The 21,370-nt window shown below is 40.3% G+C and overlaps 1 protein-coding gene and 1 long non-coding RNA gene across 8 annotated transcripts in view; one reads left to right on the top strand and one right to left on the bottom strand.

Moving 5' to 3' along the window:
* The window catches only part of LOC111093694, a 31,650-nt gene extending 26,756 nt beyond the window's left edge, over positions 1 to 4,894 (top strand). Inside the window, exon 3 of the long non-coding RNA XR_005382791.1 lies at positions 3,914 to 4,894. This is a non-coding gene — a long non-coding RNA (uncharacterized LOC111093694). The remainder of the gene's footprint in view (positions 1 to 3,913) is intronic.
* The window catches only part of EIF4E (eukaryotic translation initiation factor 4E), a 109,175-nt gene that overhangs the window by 35,080 nt on the left and 52,725 nt on the right, over positions 1 to 21,370 (bottom strand). Inside the window, exons 1-2 of one of the 7 annotated variants that reach the window (XM_038582063.1) lie at positions 9,040 to 9,175; positions 8,015 to 8,061 (exon numbers count right to left, since the gene is read on the bottom strand). The exons of 1 other annotated variant lie outside the window; for it this stretch is intronic. In XM_038582063.1, the coding sequence (XP_038437991.1) occupies positions 8,015 to 8,032 (18 nt within the window). In that variant the 5' untranslated portion in view covers positions 8,033 to 8,061; positions 9,040 to 9,175. Of the gene's footprint in view, positions 1 to 7,314; positions 7,387 to 8,014; positions 8,062 to 8,311; positions 8,610 to 8,913; positions 8,996 to 9,039; positions 9,176 to 21,370 lie in introns of those variants that run through there. 5 more of the 7 variants (XM_038582064.1, XM_038582066.1, XM_038582065.1 and 2 more) reach the window with 5 other exon arrangements.

Below are 21,370 nucleotides of genomic sequence, written 5' to 3'. Positions count from 1 at the left end.
GCTCAGCAGTTTGGCGCCTGCCTTTGGCCCAGGGCCTGATCCTGGAGACCCAGGATCGAGTCCCACGTCGGGCTTCCTGCATGGAGCCTGCCCACCCCCCCCCACCCCACCCCGTGTCTCTCATGAATAAATAAATAAAATCTTTAAATATATAAATATAAATATATATATATATGCAGACATTTTCACACAATGAAATTAGATATTTCTCCAAACTGGTTATATCTAACTGTACCTTACAAAGTTAAGCCAAATACAGTATGTATATGTTTGTTTACACCAGTTATGTCTAGATTCTACACCTACACTGTCCAATTTAGCAGCCACTAGCGACATACAAAATTATATTTCAAGTAATTAAAAAGGATATTTAAATTAAAGTTAAATGAAGTTTTTAAAATTCACTTCCTTGGTTGAATCAGTCACAATTCAAGTGCTCAAAAGACATATTGAGCTAGTGGCTACTGTACTGAACAGCACAAATACATAACATTTCCACCATCACAGAAAGTTCTCTTGGACAGCACTTATCCAAAAGAATCCCCAAAAAACTGGTTAACAGTGTGGATGCTTTGGAGAGGGGAACCAGGTAGAAAGGAGAAGACAGACAGGAAATAGGTTTTTCACAATAAAAAAAAACAGGACTGGGGCACCTGGGTGGCTTTCTCAGTTGAGAGTCCCAACTGTTGGTTTCAGCTCAGGTGGTTTATCTCATGGTCATGGGATAACCGGCATCAGGCTCCAAACTAAGTGGGGAGTCTGCTTGAGATTCTCTCTCCCTTTCCCTCTGCCCCTCCCACCCATGCCCTTAACAGAATAATCTTTAAAAGGACTGAGCCTGTGCAAGGCAGCATCTTTAAAGTTTCATATAAACTCAGTTAATCCTTACTGTACTTCAATATAATAAGTTTTCCTTGTAATCCTAAGTATTTTATTTAATGCATTTAAAAACATCATTCTGATAATGGGGCCACAGGCTTCATTGCTAAAGGGATCCATTTGGATTTTGGGCCATGAGCATGTGTTACTAATTCAAGAAAAAAGTTTAAAAAAAAAATAAAGAGATTTTTACAATCCTAAACATTACTAAAAAAAATAGTGTATAAGTTCAAATTAAAAAAAAAAAAAAAAAAAGGGGGGATCCCTGGCTGGCGCAGCGGTTTGGTGCCTGCCTTTGGCCCAGGGCACGGTCCTGGAGACCCGGGATTGAATCCCACATCGGGCTCCCGGTGCATGGAGCATGCTTCTCCCTCTGCCTGTGTCTCTGCCTCTCTCTCACTGCCTCTCTCTCTCTCACCTCTCACAAAAAAAAAAAAACCTTGTATTGCTCCATGTCACATACAGCTCATAAATCATCTGGTACATCTTTTCAAAGATGGGATTTTTTTTTTTTTTTTTAAAGATTTTAGAGAGAGAGCACACACACCCAAGTGGGGGAAAGGGCAGACAGAAGGAGAGGGAGATAGAGAAGCAGACCTCCCTCTGAGTACAGAGCCTGACCCTGGGCTCAATCCCTGAACCCTTGGATCATGACCTGAGCTGAAACCAAGAGTCCACCGCTTAAGCAACCGAGTCATCCAGGCACCCCTTCAAAGATAGGATTTTATATTTAATTCATTTATGCATGATGATCTATGCAGCAATTTTATGCTTAAGGAAGGAGTTTTACTGAAGATAAAGAGTTGGACTTTTTAAGTCTTGGGTGAACATTTCAATTTCTTTTTTTGAACAGAATAGTAACACAGCTTTGGGGCCAGGACCTAGGTTTGAGTTTGAAGCTCTCTCACTTAGAACCATGTGACCCTGACAAGGAAAAAAAAAATTACTTAAAATATGAATTTCCCACCTATTATTTATTTCATTGAGAGAATTGGGGGGAAAACTACAAGAGAAAGATATACATTTCATCTTTCCTTAGTTAATACTTGGAAGTTACCAAACTTTGTGGCTGCAAAGGCTATTGCCCTAAGATGACCATGTAAAATCCCATAAAAATTCTTTGTAACAACACTAACATGGTACACCTGGGTGCCTCAGTCAAACATCTAACTCTTGATTTCAGCTGAGGTCACGGTCTTAGGGTTCTGAGATCAAGAACCATATCAGGCTCCATGCTCAGCGCAGTCTGTTCAAATATTCTCTCTCCCTCTTCCCCTACTGGTCCTCCCACTTGCGCTCTATCTCCCTTTAAGATAAATAAAATCTTTAAAAAAAAAAAAAAAACTATCATGAGTTCAGGTAAAGATCTTATTGACTGTTGCTATAATAAGCAGAGCACAGGAAGTTAATTTCGGTACAGCATTTTTTACAGTAAGTTTAAAACATATAGCTAAAAACGCATAAATATGTTTTACTTCTAACAATTACTGCAGACTTGAGTTTCAAAGAAATGGTCTGACTACTACCCTCCTGGAACAATTCAGCTTTTAAGACTAGCAATATTAAGTGTACCTGAGTGCTTCAGTCAGTCGAGTGACCAACTCCTGATTTAGGCTCAAGGCATGATCTCTTGAGATCAAGTCTTTCTGGCTCTGCACTCAGCAGGGAGTCTGTCTGAGATTCTCTCTCCCTCTCTCTTCACCCCTCCCCTGCATGCTTGCTTGCATGTACACATGCTCTCTCTTTCACTAGCTCTCTCTAAAAAAAAAAAATCTGTTAAAAAAAAAAAAAAGGAAAAGGAAAAAAAAAGACTAGCAACATTACGATGCTGAAACTTTTCAAAACAACTGCTTAACTCTTAGACCTTTCACCAAAACTACTAACAGTACAAAGGTAGTTATGAGCAAATTCCATAATCACAAATTTTAAAAAATTCACTCCATTGGTTTTAATACCAAAATATTTTCACTGGCAGATCATTTGAAGTGACAAGATTCAGAAATCAAATGAGAAGGGGGAGAAGGGAAGTGATCATTTGCTTTCTTCAGAAATCTATCCAAAATGTTCTGGACCAGCTTTTAAAATATAACCTTATGTGTAACTACTTGTTTAGTCCTTAAATTTAAACACTACAGTACTATTTTCTTACTGTACTTTGGTTATCAGTTATCAAACACTGTAGTACAGAAGAGCCTAAAATGTCCACATATTTTCTTTTAGAACTACAGCAAAATACCTAGAAAGTTTATCAAATTATTGTTCCCAAATCACATAAAAAAACATATTACATGGCTACTGGAAAGACAGGGTCATGTTAAGAACACATACTCTGGAATTTGGCTGCTTTAGTTAGAACTCCACCCCACCATTTATTAGCTGTGTGATCTTGAGCAAGTTAGTCACACACAGTTACTTAATCTCTTTGTGCCTTGGTTTTCTCATTTGACTTAAGGATAATAATGCCTAACTCATAGGGCTGCTGTGGGATTAAATGAATTCATATATGTAAAAATACTCAGTGTGGTACCTGACATTTAAAAGTGCTATAAGGTAGCTATTATAAAGAAATAAAGAGGTGCCCGGGTGGCTCAGTTGGTTAAACAACTGCCTTGGGCTCAGGTCATGGTCCCAGTCCTGGGACTGATCCCAAGTCAGCCTCCCTGCTCAGCAGGGAGCCTGCTTCTGCCTCTCCCTATCTCCTCCCTGCTCTCTCTCTCTCTCAAATAAATTCTTTAGAAAATACAGATCTGCCTACATTAAAAAAAAAAAAATCACTGTTACAAAGAGGTTGTAGTTAAAGATCATTTTTTTAAGGCAGTTGCTTAGAACTCTAAACCCATATCCCTAGAAATCCAATACTGGTTAGATTGGTCTTAAGGCCACAGAAACGTATTGAACAATGTGACTAAATTAGAGCTTCCCCTTGTTTCTATGGAATAATGTATCAAAAGTTCCAACCCAGAGGAAAAACCTTATTTTCTGACCAGGTTCTCAGGCACCTGAAAGCCAAAAGTAATCTTTTTTTTTTCTCCAGATATAAATAGGAACTTCTGAAGGAACACTAGTGATTTTTATGATAGGTATAGGAGTGAGAAGAGTATCTCAGGATTGCAGATCATAAGCCTTTCATTTCTTGCCAACGACCAGGGATTAACAATCAAAAAATGGCTATGTGAATTTCTTAGCAAAGAGGGGAAAAGGTGAGTATATGTATGCATAATACACCTGCATGCAACACATTCATGGACTATGAACTTGGTATACCTAGTTCTTCCTAAGTGACAAACTGTCATCTCTGAATACTGAATTGGAAAATCAAAATCACTGCAAGATATCTTATTCCCATTTTCTCAGCTAGACTTAGAAATTTAGTCAAGGTCATACATATTAAAATCAGACTATACTCCACGCTCATTTTCACCTCTCTCAAATTTCTACAACAAAGATGGAAAAACTCACAAGTACCAGAAGAGCAAGAAAATTTCCAAGGAGTAGCATAGAAAGAAAAGTAGGAATTACCATTGCTAGAATAACCATTTCCCAAGTTCCCTGTTACATCCAGGTACTCTACTACATTGTTAACCTTATATAAATTAAACAATATATTTTAAATTTTGCCTAGAATTTGCTGTCCAAATTGGACTAAGCTTACCAAATTCATTTATCACTGTATTCTCTTCAACTTCAGTGTATAAATTATGACTGCTTTCTAAACTGGAACTAAGTCAAACAATTATGCATAGTACAGTATTAACTCAAAGTGTAAAATCAAGTGAAATTTGAAAGATAAAAACCAGAATCAAATTTATTTGGTTTATGAATAAACTCTGATACATGTACTGGGTTCTTTCATTAAGGCAAAAACACATTAATTTGCAAGGTCCGCTTGTCAATCAGCAGTCTTTAATAAACCCCAAACACTGAACTATATACAATGCATTTGTCAATATTATTTTTAAGTCTTATTTACTTTTAATAAACTCTTTGCAGAACATGTTTCTAAAGAGTAAAAATGGAAGCATTTGATTAGCGGACTGTCCAAGTTGATTCCATTTAAGCAATTAATGTAGTTTTAAAATCCAAGAGATACAATGTAAAAACAAGTTAAACTATATACTTTCAGTTTAACTTAAAAAAATAAATTAAAAAACCTCTTATCTTAAAGAACTATAAGTCAGAGAACTTATAGTTCTTATTCCCCAAGAACACGGAATGAAGACAAAGCTACAAAGAAATATGAGCCACTGGAAGCAAGATGGCCTGGGAAAACTGTCTTGCCATCTTCACAATATTGTCTAATTTTGACCTAGCCACAATTCAAATGCCCAAAGAATAACAGGAAAGCACTGTTTATCTCAATGTTCAAAACTGTGCCATATTACCTATAAAAAGGTAAAATGCTTCCTTTAATTTGCCCTATCAAGCTGCTCAAAAAACTTAGAATTTGTAATCCACATCTTAAGGTAACTGACCTCTTACACACACTTGAAGAAAATCAAATAATATTGAATTGAAAAGGACTGATATTTTATGTAATTTCCATAGATAAAAATTCCCCAAATACCAATGAAAGGTGGGGCAAGGAGGAAAAGCCTATGACTCTTTTAAGTGCTTATGATTATGCTCAATATAAAAGCAGTAAGGAAACTCACAACCTAGTTGATATAGCAATGAACAAATATGAATATGGTTTTTGTAGGCTTCAGTTCTAATCAGCTGCTGTAAAAACAAAAACAAAAAACAACAACAAAAAACAAAAAAAAACCACAACTCCCGCTATTTAAAAATCAAAGAATTCTGAAAGACTAACCTGTGAAAAAGGTGCATTCGAAGTGCTAAAAATTTGCCATTCTCAGTAAGAATGAACACGTCAATGTATTTTTCATAGAAGTTCAAACTACTACAGGCCTTCTACTTTCACACACTTTGGGTTTTTAGGTTCCCTACTCCCCAAATTTAAATGCAGTACCCAAATTTCCCTGGGTCAGCACTAGAATGAATACTATGAATATATCACCCCCACACCACTGGGAATTAACCTCAGTAAGAGTCTTACACTCAACAAGGTATAGAATCACATTTTGTATAACTTTGTGTTCTAAGGAACATTTGGTATAACCTCCTAAACCTAACAGAGGCTATAAATATTTACTGACTCAAAACAGTCCTTCAATACTTTGTAGGTCTATTCTGTGCTATTTAAACAAAACTGCATAGCTCTGCAAAATCCAAAGGACCTAAATGTTACTGAAACTTCACAGAATGCGTTATTATTTCACAGTTTAGAGGTTTTAGCCTTGCCCCTATAACCAGCTGTAATGCTTTTTTTTAATGGTACTGGTACAGTGGTCAGGAGAGCAGATCCAGTAAAAAGCGGACATGGGAAACTGTTAAAAGAGAGTATTTTCATAGTCATCCTTTACCTTTTTATTTATGTAACATTAATGTTCTAAAGTCAGTTAACTGTATCAGCAAATTAAAAGACAGTTTTGCAGAACATAAATGAGAACACGTACCAATAAAAAAAAACAAGTAACCAAGCAGAAGAGCTGCCTTAAATTCTGGCAACAAGCAAAGGATAGTTCACACCAACGTAATGAAACATTAGTCTTTTTGTACTCTCTAAACCTTCCGCGAGGTTTATAGAATTCTTGAGCTAGCTATGAAGTCTTTAAAAAGTCACAACAAATTGGTAATAAAGTCATCATCAAAATCACAAACTATCATTAAAGATACACAAAAATATCTGGCAACCAAGGTCCAGAACTGGTTCCAGCGTGTCAAAGGTCTTCTGGTGGTTAAAATATTCCATTATGCCTCTAAAACAATTTCACTTAGATGTGACCATCCTAAAACAGCCACACAGGCCTGTAAGTTTCAGGGAGCCAGGGCTGGCAAACCCAAACTCTGACAAAGATATCCTCTCCTTTGGGCGGTAACTACCAAATTACTGTTCTGGAGTCGGCTTGCTTCAACTAAGTTTAAAATGGTGCCTAAACTGAAAGGAAAGCGTTATAACGAGTCAAAAAAAAAAAAAAAAAGAAAAGAAAAGAAAAAAAAAAAAGAAAACTAATTTTAAAAGTTCTGTTCCTATTTCCAATAAACCGTGTCTTAGAAATCTTTCAGAAGAGAAAGGCTCGGGAGAACGGATGGATCAAGGCCCATCCGCATTCTCGGAGCCGTGCGCACTGCGCGGAAAAGGATGAATGAATGGAAGACAGGCGCGTGTGAAATGCAGCAGGTCCGGCCGGCGAGCAGACCAGCAGCAGCCGCGATCAGTAGGCCTCGCTCCTCCCCCTTCCCTCCTCCATGACAGCCCAGGATCAAGCATGGAGGGGAGAGGACAATGTGATCCCCCTTTCTCACCACCACCACCCTTCACCCTACTCCGAGAGCTCTACCGCGCAACACGAGGTCCTCCTCCCCACCCCAAACCTTTCTCGCCTCCCCTGCCGCCAACCCCGGCAACTCTCGGGCGCGCCGGAGTAACATGCGCTTGCCCCTCTCGGCTCCCCCTCGGCTCCCCCTCGGCGAGGTCGCAGCTTCTCCGCGCGTGCCGCGGCACCACGCCCGCCCACCCACCCTCCGGCAACGCGCGCCCACCGGCTTCCCTGGCCCACCGGTCCCAAGAAGACCGGCGCGCGCCTAGCACGCGGACCCCCGGGCTGGGGCTCGGGAGCCGAGGAAGCACGGCAAGGCTGCCCCGGAGCTCCCTCCTCCATCTCCTTCCAGGCCGGCTTGCCGCCCACCCTTCCTGCGGATCCCGGCGCCCGCTCGGAGCCAGTCCTGAGCCCCTCCAACCCCAAGACACAAACCGCACACCCCTAGCCAAGGGCCCCCAGCACCCGGCACCCCAGCAGACGACCTCGCGGAGCCGCAGGAGGCTCCGTGCCGCCCCTCCCCCACCCCGCTCCCCCAGCTCTCGGGCCCCCACTGGAACGTGTGCGCTACACGCCGCCGCGGCCAGCCTCCCGGGCACTCCCGGTTGCCCGCGGAGAGGTCAGGCCCGAGAAGAGGGGGAGGGGGCAGCAAGAGGTAGCGTGCGCGCCGGGAACGCCGCCCCGCGGGGTCCCCCAGCCCGAAGGGAGACGGAGCGCGGGGACCGGTGGGGGTGGGGGCCAAAGGCAATACTCACCGGTTCCACAGTCGCCATCTTAGATCGATCTGATCGCACAACCGCTCCTGAAGGGGGGGGTGAGAGGAAAAAAATGAGATTCAAACCGGATTGGCCGGCTCCTGTCCACGTGACGGACGTGTCCGTTTGGCCCCGGCGGCGCCTGCGCGAGACTGCGGCTGCGTGGGGAACAAGAGGCTTCTGGGAAGTGGAGTCTCTCTCGCTCACTCCCCCCTCTCTCTCTCTCTCTTTTTTTTTTTTAAGGGCGAAGAAGTTTAAAAAAAAAAGAAAAAAGAAAAGGAAGAAAAGACTGGTCACGTGGCTTGGTGGGTAGGGTGCGCGGCTCTCGGCGGCGGGCCCCGGCGTGCTGGAGGTGGGTGTGCAGTCCCGGGCTCTTCCGCCTGGAGAGCTGCTGTCGCGTTTACTGCCAGGCATGCCGGCTGCGCCCTTTGTTGCCCCGTCCTCCCATCTTCCCCGGAAAGTTGGGCACCGCAGGCTCAGCGCGCACAGGGAGGCTTCATTTGCTTAGTGGAGGTCCCAGGACAAGCTAGCTGCCTGTTTATTTGGATCCTGTTGGACTTCCCACCATTTGCTCTGGCTTTCGGAAAGAGGCGGCGGCCGACCCTCCCCCGTCCCCCGGCTCTGCTAACGCCGGTGGTCACTCAGGGCCATCGCTGCGCAAGGGCGGGGGAGGCCGAGCCGCCCGCGGGACCCGCTTGCCACGGGCTGGGGGAGGGGGCGTGCACCCAACTCCTGAGGTTAAGCGCTCAGGGCTAAACCTTGAGGGGGAAGGGAAAATTATTTGAAAGTTCTGCCCTGTCGGTTCCACTCCTCTCCCTTAACGTGAGCGGAAATAGCCCAAGTCCAGGTGCCAGCCAGGGAAGCCACTCCGGGCCCCGCTGACTAAGCCCTGGACTGACCCTCCGAGGTTAGTTAGGTCGGTCAACCGTGACTCTTGACGTTGACTCATTCTCCTCAGGCAAGTGACTGAATCATCCAGCGCCTCGGCTCTTTCATTTATGAACCACAGATGATAACACACTTACCTCACAAGGGTGTGCTGCGGTAAGGATTGTAACCTGCTTTGAAAACGCATCGGACTCGATAAGCGCTTATTAATGAGCTTATCCTCGTGCCTCTCGGAGGATAAGCTGCCTCCCCTGATGTTACCTTAGGCCGCCCGCGGTTCAAAGTTTTTCTTCTGTTTACGTTGTTACATTATTATGTACGCGAATGAAACCTTGAAGTTGCAAAGCAGCCCTTCTCTGTGTCAGGGTGGCTACTACCGTCCACAGAGGCTCTAATGTTCAGGAAAATGTTGTTGTATTCACAACAATCACAGCAATTGGAAGTGTGTCCTCACACTGGCGTCCTACATGTCCTTTTCCTCTAAGACACCGTGCTGTTGTTTCGTAAGACCGTGTTATTCTGTACAGTCTGGTTATAAACGAATGGAGATGAATCTAATAGAGCACTACTGTGAAGTTCTACTGAGGAAGACGGTGTATCATTACTATTTTCCACGCTTCTTAAGAATGTTAACGCTGGGGGGGTCCCTGGGTGGCGCAGCGGTTTGGCGCCTGCCTTTGGCCCAGGGCGCGATCCTGGAGACCCGGGATCGAATCCCACGTCGGGCTCCCGGTGCATGGAGCCTGCTTCTCCCTCTGCCTGTGTCTCTGCCTCTCTCTCTCTCTCTCTGTGACTATCATAAATAAATAAAATTAAAAAAAAAAAAGAAAAAGAAAAAAGAATGTTAACGCTGGGGATCCCTGGGTGGCTCAGCGGTTTAGCGCCGCCTTCAGCCCAGGGCCTGATCCTGGAGGCCCCGGATCGAGTCCCACGTCGGGCTCCCTGCGTGGAGCCTGATCCTCCCTCTGCCTGTGTGAGTGTGTCTCATGAATAAATAAAATCTTAAAAAAAAAAAAAAAAAAAAGAATGTTAACACTAGAAACATCAGTATAAGCAGGCTGCCTGTGTCTGCCTGCTTACAGTGTTGCTGATGTCCAGAGCTGTGTCATAGCTATTATTGAGTACATAATGGTTGCTTGAGTTGACTGACACATAATTGAGGCTGTATGTGCAAAACCATTGCCTTTTCATATGTGTTGGTTTCCCTGGATGTCAGAGGTGATTTTTCCAGTCAGCTTAGCTCTAGTAGTCTTAAAAGTAGGTGGAATTCTAAATAAATAAGTGAATGAATGAATTTCTACTTACAGAGACTATCTACTGGTACTTAAACTATCCAAAGTAATTACAATTGATCTCGGTGATGACCTTCTATAGTATCTGGTTATCTTCCTTTTCTTTTTTAAAGATTGACTTATTTATTCATGATAGACATAGAGAGAGAGAGAGAGAGAGGCAGAGACACAGGCAGAGGGAGAAGCAGGCTCCATGCAGGGAGCCCGACGTGGGACTCGATCCCGGATCTCCAGGTCACACACCTGGGCTGAAGGCAGGCGCTAAACCGCTGAGCCACCAGGGCTGCCCCCAGTACTTCTTTAATACATGTATATGCTCCTATTCTTTGTAGCTTAGTTTATTCCTACTTTGGATACACTTTGTTGCATGTGTTTTATGGCACATTCATGTGTCTTTGCCTAATATCACCATTAGATTTACCATGTCAAATATTTAGTGATTAGATTTTTATCTATGTGTCTATGTGGTTGTATTGTTTTTGTCAATCTGAATTATGCAGAGTAGAAATGTTATACTTTATTTCCCTATTAATCTACAAAAAATTACATTTGTCGTCTTACCATCATATTCATGCTTATACTTAAGGAAAAGAAAAGGGGCAATAAAGAGATCTATGAAACAGGATATGGTATTGAAATACTAGTCTATTTCGAGTTAGTTAATACATAACTAATGGCCCAGCATAGTACCATGGTAACTGTTACTTATGAGTCTGTGATGAATGGTTATCATTTAGCATGTATAAATAGTCATGATGTTTCCTTGCATAATATATTCCTCAAGCTGGTATGTTACTAGCCTTTATAGACTTAACTCATGGTAGAAGATTTTAAATAATTTGATAGAATACATCAGTTGTTTTTATTTATTTACCTCTTTGTCACTGGAACTTTATTTAGGTTTTCTAGATAATCAGAGTCCTTGTTTTGTTGAGCATTGTTCAACTATGGTTCAAATTGATCACATCTGTTATAATCAATCCTTCAAAAATATTATTGCTGTACTTTCCGGGATTTTTTTTTTAATGCCTGGAATTTTAGACAATCTGTCCTTATTTGATGCCTTCTTTAGCCTTTCTTAGTCTCTGATCAGCATTAAGCAACCGTTTTTCTTAAAATGAGTAAATCTTCAGACAGAAGATATGAAATTGCATAATAAAGTAAAATATTACAGTAGTGGCTATTGACTTTAGATATAATCTAAAGCAACCGCTAACATTAACATTGACTTTTGGGGGTTTTGTTTTGTTATTTTAACCTTATTCACTCTCTTTTTAAACTTGCTCATACCTTAAACTCTATTTTTTTGTTACTGTCACTTTCTACAGTGATGTTCCTTTAAGAAAGACCTAAGGTGATGGCTTCGGACAGGATAAGTAATCTTTTAAATTAGGGTTGCCTAGTTGAATATTTAAGAACATGAGCTGGGATCCCTGGGTGGCGCAGCGGTTTGGTGCCTGCCTTTGGCCCAGGGCGCAATCCTGGAGACCCGGGATCAAATCCCACGTCGGGCTCCCGGTGCATGGAGCCTGCTTCTCCCTCTGCCTGTGTCTCTGCTTCTCTCTCTCTCTGTGACTATCATAAATAAATAAATAAATACCTTAAAAAAAAAAAAAAAAAGAACATGAGCTGTAATATCAAATTATCTAATTTCTAATCCAAATCCTATTACTTACTATATGACCATATGTGGATTATTTCATCTCTTTGTGCCTCATTTTTTTGATAATTTTTTTTTAAGATTTATTTATTCATGAAAGAGAGAGGCAGAGACATAGGCAGAGAGAGAAGCAGGCTCCTTGCAGGTAGCTCGATGTGGGACTTGATCCCCGGACCCGGAATCACACCCTGAGCCAAAGGCAGACGCTCAACCGCTGAGCCACCCAGGCATCCCTGTGCCTCATTTAAAAAAAATTTTTTAAGTAGTCTCCACACCCACCATGGGGCTTGATCTCATGACCCTGAGATTAAGAGTTGCATGCTCTACCGACTGAGCCAGCCAGGAACCCCATCTTTGTGCTTCATTTTTGTCATGAGTTAGAGGGCCAGAATAATAGTACCTCTATGATTAGTGTGAGAAATAAGTGAGTTAATCTATGTAACATGCTTAGAATAGTTCTTAGAACATAGTGAACCCTCAAAAAAAAAAAAAAAACCAGTGAACACTCGATGTTAATTATAATTATCATGCTGTAACATTGTAGTAACATGAATTTCTTACTTCTACTTTTTAGTTTGGTCTAATATGCTTAAGAATTCTTTATGCAGAGATCCAACCCCAGCCCATAAGCTTTAAGGATACTTTAAGCTTTCAAAGTCAAGTAACATTTATCAATTTCCTATAACATACCAACCATTTTTCATATCAATTACTTCATTCGACTTTTACAACAACTATGTGAATTACGCATTATCATCCTCATTTTATAGATAAAGAAACAAATGCAATAAAGTTAGGGGACACACAAATCCACACAGCCGGTGGTGAGCTAGGATTCAAACCCAATTCTCTTGACTCAAGATTCTTTCCTCCATACCATAGCAGCTTTCTTTTGATAGATTCTTCCAAATGTCTCTTCCTTTTCAAAGGACTTCTAATACTGAATTCATTTACAGAACTGACAAACCAAGTACTAAGTCAGTAATGGGAAATGTGTAATCACAGGCAGATATTTAAAGCACATGGAAAGCCCAGTCACTTCCTTCCTGGACTGTAAAATCTGCTTGGCATCCTAAGTCATAGAAATATAAATAGTTCAGTACCCATATAAAGAAGTGTGACTAAGAACCAAAAGGATGCGGCTAACAAACACCATAACAAGCACTCATTCATCTAATAAATGAGACAGTAACATAGTTCCTTCCCTCTTTTCACTCAGGTCTCTGTTCTGATGCCATCTCCTAAGGGAAGTCTTCCTTGACTACCCTAAGTTAGCATGCTCATTACTCTTTATCTCCTTACTTTGCTTTATTTTTCTTTTTTTTTTTTTAACTATTTATTTATTCATAGAGACACAGAGAGAGAGAGAGGCAGAGGACACAGGCAGAGGGAGAAGCAGGCTCCATACAGGGAGCCCGGATGCGGGACTCAATCCCAGGTCTCCGGGATCACGCGCTGGGCTGGAGGCGGCGCTAAACCTGCTGAGCCACGAGGGCTGCCCTTGCTTTATTTTTCTTCAGTCCGCTTCATTACCCTCGCTCTATACCCAAGAGTATATATATTTTAAATTCTATTTATTTGAGAGAGAGGGAGCATGAGCAGAGAGAGGGGCAAAGGGAGAGGGAGAATCAGACTCTCGCCTGAGCAGGGATCCCAGGACCTAGAGATCATGACCTGAGCCACGCAGGCATCTCACCCAAGAGTATATTAAACACTGTTTAATTAATTGCAGGTTGTCTCCACTATTAAAATATTAGTTTTTTTGATGATTTGTAGGTAGATAACAAATATTTGCTAACAAATATTTGGGAAAATTCAAATATAATTTTAAAAACTACATAAAATTTCTAGCCTGAAAACTAATAATGTAAGTAATAAAAAATTATTATTTGCCAAGCACCATGTTATGCAGTTTACTTGCCATGGTAATAACCTCATTTTTTAATAACCTCATTTTATCTTTAAACAACATTCTGAGATAGATAAGGATACTGAGGTTAAATAACATTCCCAACAGCACAGTTTGGTCTTCAGGGCTCTTAACACTATATAATATTGACTGGATTGTGATTGGACTGTCTAGTAAGTGAGATCATTGAAATAATGAGAAAGAAATAATCTGCAAAGAGTACATGAAAAATTCATGTAAATGGTATGTTGGGCAACAATAAGGTAACTCCCAAAACGAACTTAATTTACCTTTTAAAACTGAAATTAAGAAAAAATGTAAGCATATGAGATAAATCAATAGTATATAGAAATAGTCTACAAGATTGTAAACACCCAAAATTCAGGGAGGCATGCTATATATGTGAGTAAATGCCTGCATTAGTGGGTGATAGATGGCCTGCTTGGTATCTATAAAAAAGAAATCTAGAATGACAATATTTGACGATCTGTCTCTAGCACTGTTCGGCAGAAAAGGTGCTCTGGTACAAAAATATGGATCTCTGGTCCATTGTTCTTCATTAGACACCAACCATACAACTAATTCACAACTAATTCACCTTGCTTTGATTCCAGGTTCACAACCATATGGTAAGCTTATCTTCCCATATTGATTTATAGAAATGTAGGACTGGAAACACAAATATCCAGATCCATAATAGTTATACATATATTGCTCAGAGTCCATTAAATTTTTTTTTTTTTTTTTAATTTAGCTCTACATCCAGCCTGGGGCTTGAACTCATGACCCTGAGATCAAGAATCATATGCTTACTAATTGAGCCAGGCAGTCACCCCAGAGGCCCTTTTTTAAAAAAAAGTATTTATTTATTTATTTATTTATTTATTTATTATTTATTTATTTATTTATGAGAAAGACAGAGAGAGAAGCAGGCTCTCTGCGGGGATCCTGATGTGGAGCTCAATCCCAGGACCCCAGGATCACGCCCTGAGCCAAAGGCAGCACTCAACCACTGAGCCACCCAGGTATCCCCTGCCCGGTTTTTTTTTTTTTTTTTTTTTTTTTAATAGTACTAAGTTTTTGTTTGTTTGTTTGTTTGTTTTTTATAATCATGGTCTCTGAGCTTGGCAAATGGAAATACTCCCACAGAATGAATTTTCTCTGTGTCCTCAGATTATTTTTTTAATTTTTATTTTTTTTTCTTTTATTTATTTATTTTTTTTAATTTATGATAGTCACAGAGAGAGAGAGGCAGAGACATAGGCAGAGGAAGAAGCAGGCTCCATGCATCGGGAACCTGATGTGGGATTTGATCCCGGGTCTCCAGGATCACGCCCTGGGCCAAAGGCAGGCGCCAAACCGCTGCGCCACCCAGGGATCCCCTATTTTTTTAATTTTTAAAAAGATTTTATTTATTTATTCATGAGAGACACAGAACGAGAAAGAGAGAGAGAGAAAGAGAGAGAGACAGATACAAGCAGGGGGAGAAGCAGGCTTCATGCAGGGAGTCCAGTGTGGGACTTGATCCCCGGTCTCCAGGATCACGCCCTGGGTTGAAGGCGGCGCTAAACCGCTGAGCTTCCGGGGCTGCCTTGTGTCCTTAGATTGTAATCATTCTCTGAAGAAATGTCAGTCTGTAGGAATTGTCTGGATGGCTAATCAGCCTTCGGCCTTTTTATATTCCAACTGCATCTTTAGAGATCTGTGAATTAGGAATTTTTGGCTTACCTGCCTCTAAACTCTTTAATTTTCAGAGTTTGAGAGATACCAATCCTTGTTTAGGAAGTTGCTTAAAAACATGAGATATACTAAAAATTCTGATATGACCCTATGTGTTTCAAGTAGCTAATGGAAAACCATGATTGTCTTGCTAATATGAATTATAAATTAATACTAATAATATTCAAAGAGCTATTTGTATCTTGAAAAAAATGAGAAATCACCTGGGGAAAGCTTTTGCCAGCTCTACAGGTGCATTTATGTATTTATTATTAATTATTTTTTAATATTTTATTTATTCATGAGAGACACACACAGAGAGAGAGAGAGAGAGAGAGGCAGAGACACAGGCAGAGGGAGAAGCAGGCTCCATGCAGGGCCCTGACGTGGAACTCGATTCCGGGTCTCCAGGATCACACCTTGGGCTGAAGGCAGCGCTAAACCGCTGAGCCACCCAGACTGCCTTAAAGGTGCATTTAGTACAAATTAAACAATAGCATTCAGAGTTCTCCAATGGAAAGTTAGGAAACAAGGGTCTACACTTTATCGTATCAGTACCTGAGATTATCAGGTTTTAAGAAGGGGGAAAAGGTTTGATCCAGATGTATTAACAGACTAGATATATTTAGCTTGTAAAAACTGATTTCTAGGAAATGAGAAAATACCATTTTGAGCAGAGTTCTGAAACAAACTGTTAGTTTAATTGCCAGGCAATTTATGGAAATAGCACCTTAAAAAATAATCTGACCTTTAAAAGTTCTTCCTTATATTCTTATATGCTTCCTCCCACCCACCCCTGCTAAGTTGAGAGAATTTATTCAGATGAAAGTTAAATGTGGTAACTATTCCATTTTACAATAAAGATGGCAAGGTGAATAAACACAATATTATTTTAATAGGTCTTAACTTTTACATTCTGTAAAATTTTACATAAATTTTACAATCCAAAAGAAAATTTTGGAAATATATAGGAAAATATCAGCAGCTGTTGTTAAAATTAAAAGGTCAAGGGGAAAACAGTGTTTTGTTAAATACAAAAAACTGGCTAGGAACACCTGGGTGGCTCAGTGGTTGAGCCTCTGCCTTTGGCTTGGGTCGTGATCCCAGGGTCCAGAGTCAAGAGATCAAGTTCCACATCAGGCTCCCCACAGGGGGCCTGCTTCTCCCTCTGCCTGTGTCTCTGGCTCTCTCTCTGGGTCTCTCATGAATAAATAAAACCTTAAAAAAAAACAAACCTGGCTAAATATAATACTTGAAAGGCAGAGCAATCAACAGTACTTGACTGAAAATATTTGAGTGAAAGCCTTTAAATATTTTAGCTTACTTTTTGTCTTAAAAAGCAATGTTACATTCTATGTCAACTGTACACATAAAGCTGTTTGCTTGTTTGTTTGTTCTGTAAGATGAAAAGAGAATGTTGAAGAAAATCCTGCTATTTTCTAAATCTAAAGTGCTGACAAAGAGGAGTGCCTGGGTGGCTCAGTCTGTTAAGCATCTGACTCTTAGTTCAGCTCAGGTCATGATCTCAGGGTGGGAAGATGGAGCTCCATAGACTGTGTGCTCTGTGAGAAGTCTACTTGTCCCCTTCCCTCTGCTTCTCCCCTGCTCACCTCTCCCTCGATCTCTCTCAAATAAATAGATAAGTAAAATCATTTTAGAAAAATAAAGTACTGATAAAGAAACTTGGAATTATGTTGCTGTTTTGGGAAATTAAGTCAGATATCTGATAGGAAATAACATTACTTAAGTCTGGTGCTTAGCTCATTAAAAAATCACACCCACACAAAGATCAATTTGTTTTATTATTCATTTGCTTTTTAACTTAGAGTTGGACTTTAGTAAATTTCACTTTGGGGTTGGAACAACAGACTAAATCAGTTTGCGTCTACAAACTTTTGTTTTTCAAAATGGTTTAGGAACCTGAGCAGAATTAGAACTTTACCAGAAGAGACTCTTAATCATAGGAAACAAACGAGGGTTGCTGGGGGTGGAGGAGGGGCAGGGACATGGTAACTGGGTGATGGGCATTAGAGAGGGCATGTGATATAATGAGCACTGGGTATGATATAAGACTGATGAACCACTGACCTCCACCTCTGAAACCAATAATACATTATATGTTAATTAGTTGCATTTAAATCAAATTAAAAATTTTAAGTAAAAATTTTTAAATAATTAAAATTGTTATTCTTGTTATTTCTTATTGTTCTTCCCCTTGGTGATTTTTATTTTTATTAATTTTTTTAAGATTTTTTTTTTCTTTATTCATGAGACACACAGAGAGAGGCCAAGATGTAGGCAGAGGGAGAAGCAGGCTCTCTGTGGGGAGCCCAATGCGGGACTCAATCCCAGGACCCCAGGATCATGACCTAAGCCGAAGGCAGACACTCAACCACTGAGGTGCCCCGGTTGGTGATTTTTAAATGCACTTAATCATATGTAATGGTTTCATTTTAAACACAATATAATAATATTAAAGAAAAAAAACTTTTTAAAGATGTATTTATTTGAGAGAGATTGCATGAGCAGGGGGAGGGGCAGAGGGAGAGAATCTCAAGCTGACTCCCCACTGAGCATGGAGCCCAAAGCAGGGCTCTACACTGGGCTTGATCTAGATCCCACAACCCTGAGATCACAACCTGAGCCAAAACCAAGAATCAGACGCTCAACTGACTGAACCACTCAGGCGCCGCAAGGAAAAATAAAATTTTAAAGGAAAATCTCTTCTACTCCTATACCCAACATGCCAACATTTGATGTTTTTACAATTGTAGGGCATATGCAATTTTGAACTCTGCATCTTTTCCCATGATTTTTTTATTGCAAATATTGCAAATTGAACATTGGTTACAGACCAGATAACATTTTTAAACATTTTATTTTGAAAAATTATGAAACCTACGGAGTCATTTTAACAGTAAATGCTCACAAATCTTTCTAAATTTGCCAATCATTAGAATGTTGCCTTGTCTCTCAATATTTCTCTTTCTCTTTTTTTTTTTTTTTTTTTAAGATTTTATTTATTCATGTGAGACACAGAGAGAGAGGCAGAGAGACACAGGCAGAGAAAGAAGCAGGCTCCTCACAGGGAGCCTGATGCGGGACTCAATCCCTGGACTGGGATCACGCCCTGAGCTGAAGTCAGACGCTCAACCACTGAGCCACCCAGACGTCCCTCCATCATCATTTCTAAGTCATTCAAGAGCAAGTTGCAGACACAATGACCTCTAAATAGCTCAGCATATTCCTCTTAAGTATAAAGACATTTTCTTACAGAGCCATATAATTAATGACATCACGAAATGTAATACTAATACTAATACTTTTATCTAAAATATATAATCAGGGCAACCCCGGGTGGCTTAGCGGTTTAGCGCGCCTTCAGCCTAGGGCGTCATCCTGGAGACCCGGGATGGAGTCCCACATCGGGCTCCCTGCGTGGAGCCTGCTTCTCTCTCTGCCTGTGTCTCTGCCTCTCTCTCTATGTCTCTCATGCATAAATAAATTAAAAAATCTTTAAAAAATAAAATAAAATATATAATCAATATTTGAATTTTGCCAATTGTTCCAATAATTACTTTCATAAAATTGTTTTTCTTCTAGCCCAGGACCATGCATTGCATTAGTTGTAGTGACCCTTAGGTTTTCTTTAATCTGGAATAATTTCTCAGTTTTTCTTTGTCTTTTGAGATATTGACATTCTGAGGAATAAAAGAGAGTTGTTTTGAAGACTATCACTAGGGACGCCTGGGTGGCTCAATGGCTGAGCATCTGCCTTCAGCTCAGGTCATGATGCCAGGGTCCTGGGATCAAGTCCCATATCAGGCGCCCTGCATGGAGATCTGCTTCTCTCTGCCTGTGTCTCTGCCTCTCTCTCTCTCTCTCTCTATCTCTCTCTCTGTGTGTCTCTCATGAATAAATAAAATCTAAAAAAAAAAAGAAAGTAAGACTATCCCTTATTTTGGTTTATCTGATTATTTCCTTACCATAGTTTGACACTCCTGATAAGATTATTGTGATCTTGTTATGTTGATACAGCATTTTTGGATTTGTGCATTTTTGATGGAAATACTATATAAGTAATATTGTGTCCTCCCTAGTGTATCACAACATTGGTAACATTAATGGCTTCAGAATATTCCACTGAGCAGGTATATTAGAATTCTTTTACCCAATTCCCCACAGTTATATATTCAGGTTATTTCCATTTTATTCTGTTATGAATAATGCTTCAATACATACATTCATGAGCAATTTTTTTTCATATTTTAGGAGATTCCTTCAGGATGAATTTTCAGCAATGAAATTAAACAGCTCATAAGCTGCAAACATATTGGAATTCACACTGCTCTCTAAAAGTGTTATATTGTCATATTAGGACACACAAACTTATCAGCATTCAGTGGTTTTTTTTTTTTTTTTTTTATTTTTTATTTATGTTAGTCACAGAGAGAGAGAGAGAGAGAGGCAGAGACATAGGCAGAGGGAGAAGCAGGCTCCATGCACTGGGAGTCCGACATGGGATTCGATCCCGGGTCTCCAGGATCGCGCGCTGGGCCAAAGGCAGGCGCTAAACCGCTGCGCCACCCAGGGATCCTAGCATTCAGTGTTAAAAATAATTGAGAATATAGTGTTAATAATTTTTATCAATAGTTTCTATATTTACTTATTCATAGACTTTACCTTTGTTCTACTTTTTATTTTGGAAAATTTTAAATCTATAAAATGTTGAAACACTATAATAAACACCTGTAACTTTTCATCTAGATTCTCTGGTTGTTAATCTTTGAATCAATAAGGATAAGAATATTTGTGATAATTAAAAAATACATTGCAGCCAATGTGGCCTGTCCCTCTGAATTATGGAAATAGTAGGACATGAAGTCTTTAGGTACAAAATAGATGGGCAGCTAACAAGAACACGATTTGATTCGTACTATCAAAAAATTATGATGGATGATAAGAAGGCCAAAGGCAGTTGTATCAATAAAACATCACAATTTTTAAAATTCAGTTATGATTAACATACAGAATTCTATTAGTTTCAGGTGTACAATATAATGATTCAATAATTCTATACATTTCTCAGTATTCATCAAGATAAATGTATTCATCATAATCTTTTGCCCAATTCCTGAACCTGAGCCAGTTTTCAGACCCAAAATCCATTGACTGAAAGAGGGGAGTGCCCAAGAGAAAAGAATCATGTAACAGGGAAACAATTTTCCCAGTCCTTTCTCAAATGGATCTATCACCATTTATTTGGGTAATTGTATACCTCAGAGAAGGGAATACCTAAATATTTGTAATACTGTTGGCCTCAACAGTAGTAGTACATTACTTTGATACCCAGAGCCCTGAAAAATCCTCCTGGCTCCCCCTCTTAGAATGAAGGCATATGGAATTCAAGTAATAAATGGAATCCCAGTTAGTGTCTAGCTTACAGTAAATCCACGGTATCAAGAGACCCACCTAATCATTATTTTACCATTCCCCAAAGATGTAACTGGAAGAGTCATACTTGATAGTTGGAACCTTGGCTCTTGGGAGAAAAGATTTTTCATAGTGGTAAAGGCCAAGTGAAAACCTCTGAAACTGCTCCTCCTCCCCCACTGACTCCAGTTAAGATAGTAAGCCAAAAGCAGTATATTTCTGGGAACAATGGTGATAAACCAGAAGACCTAAAATGATAGAGGTGTCAACGGTGGTAAAAGATACCATGTGGAATTTCTGGCAAGCTGGAATAGGATACTCCCAATGCAAGCCTCTGGGATTCCAGAGCAAGGCCACAGCATTTGCAGCAGAGAATTTTACCCCTTTTGAAAAACAAGTTCTGGCATGCTGTTAGACCCTGATAGAAGGGAAGTACTTGCCTGTGGGACTTCAAG

The sequence above is a fragment of the Canis lupus genome, chromosome 32 (genome assembly GCF_011100685.1).
Source record: "Canis lupus familiaris isolate Mischka breed German Shepherd chromosome 32, alternate assembly UU_Cfam_GSD_1.0, whole genome shotgun sequence".
Taxonomy (NCBI): domain Eukaryota; kingdom Metazoa; phylum Chordata; class Mammalia; order Carnivora; family Canidae; genus Canis; species Canis lupus.
This window is presented reverse-complemented; position numbering and strand designations above follow the sequence as displayed.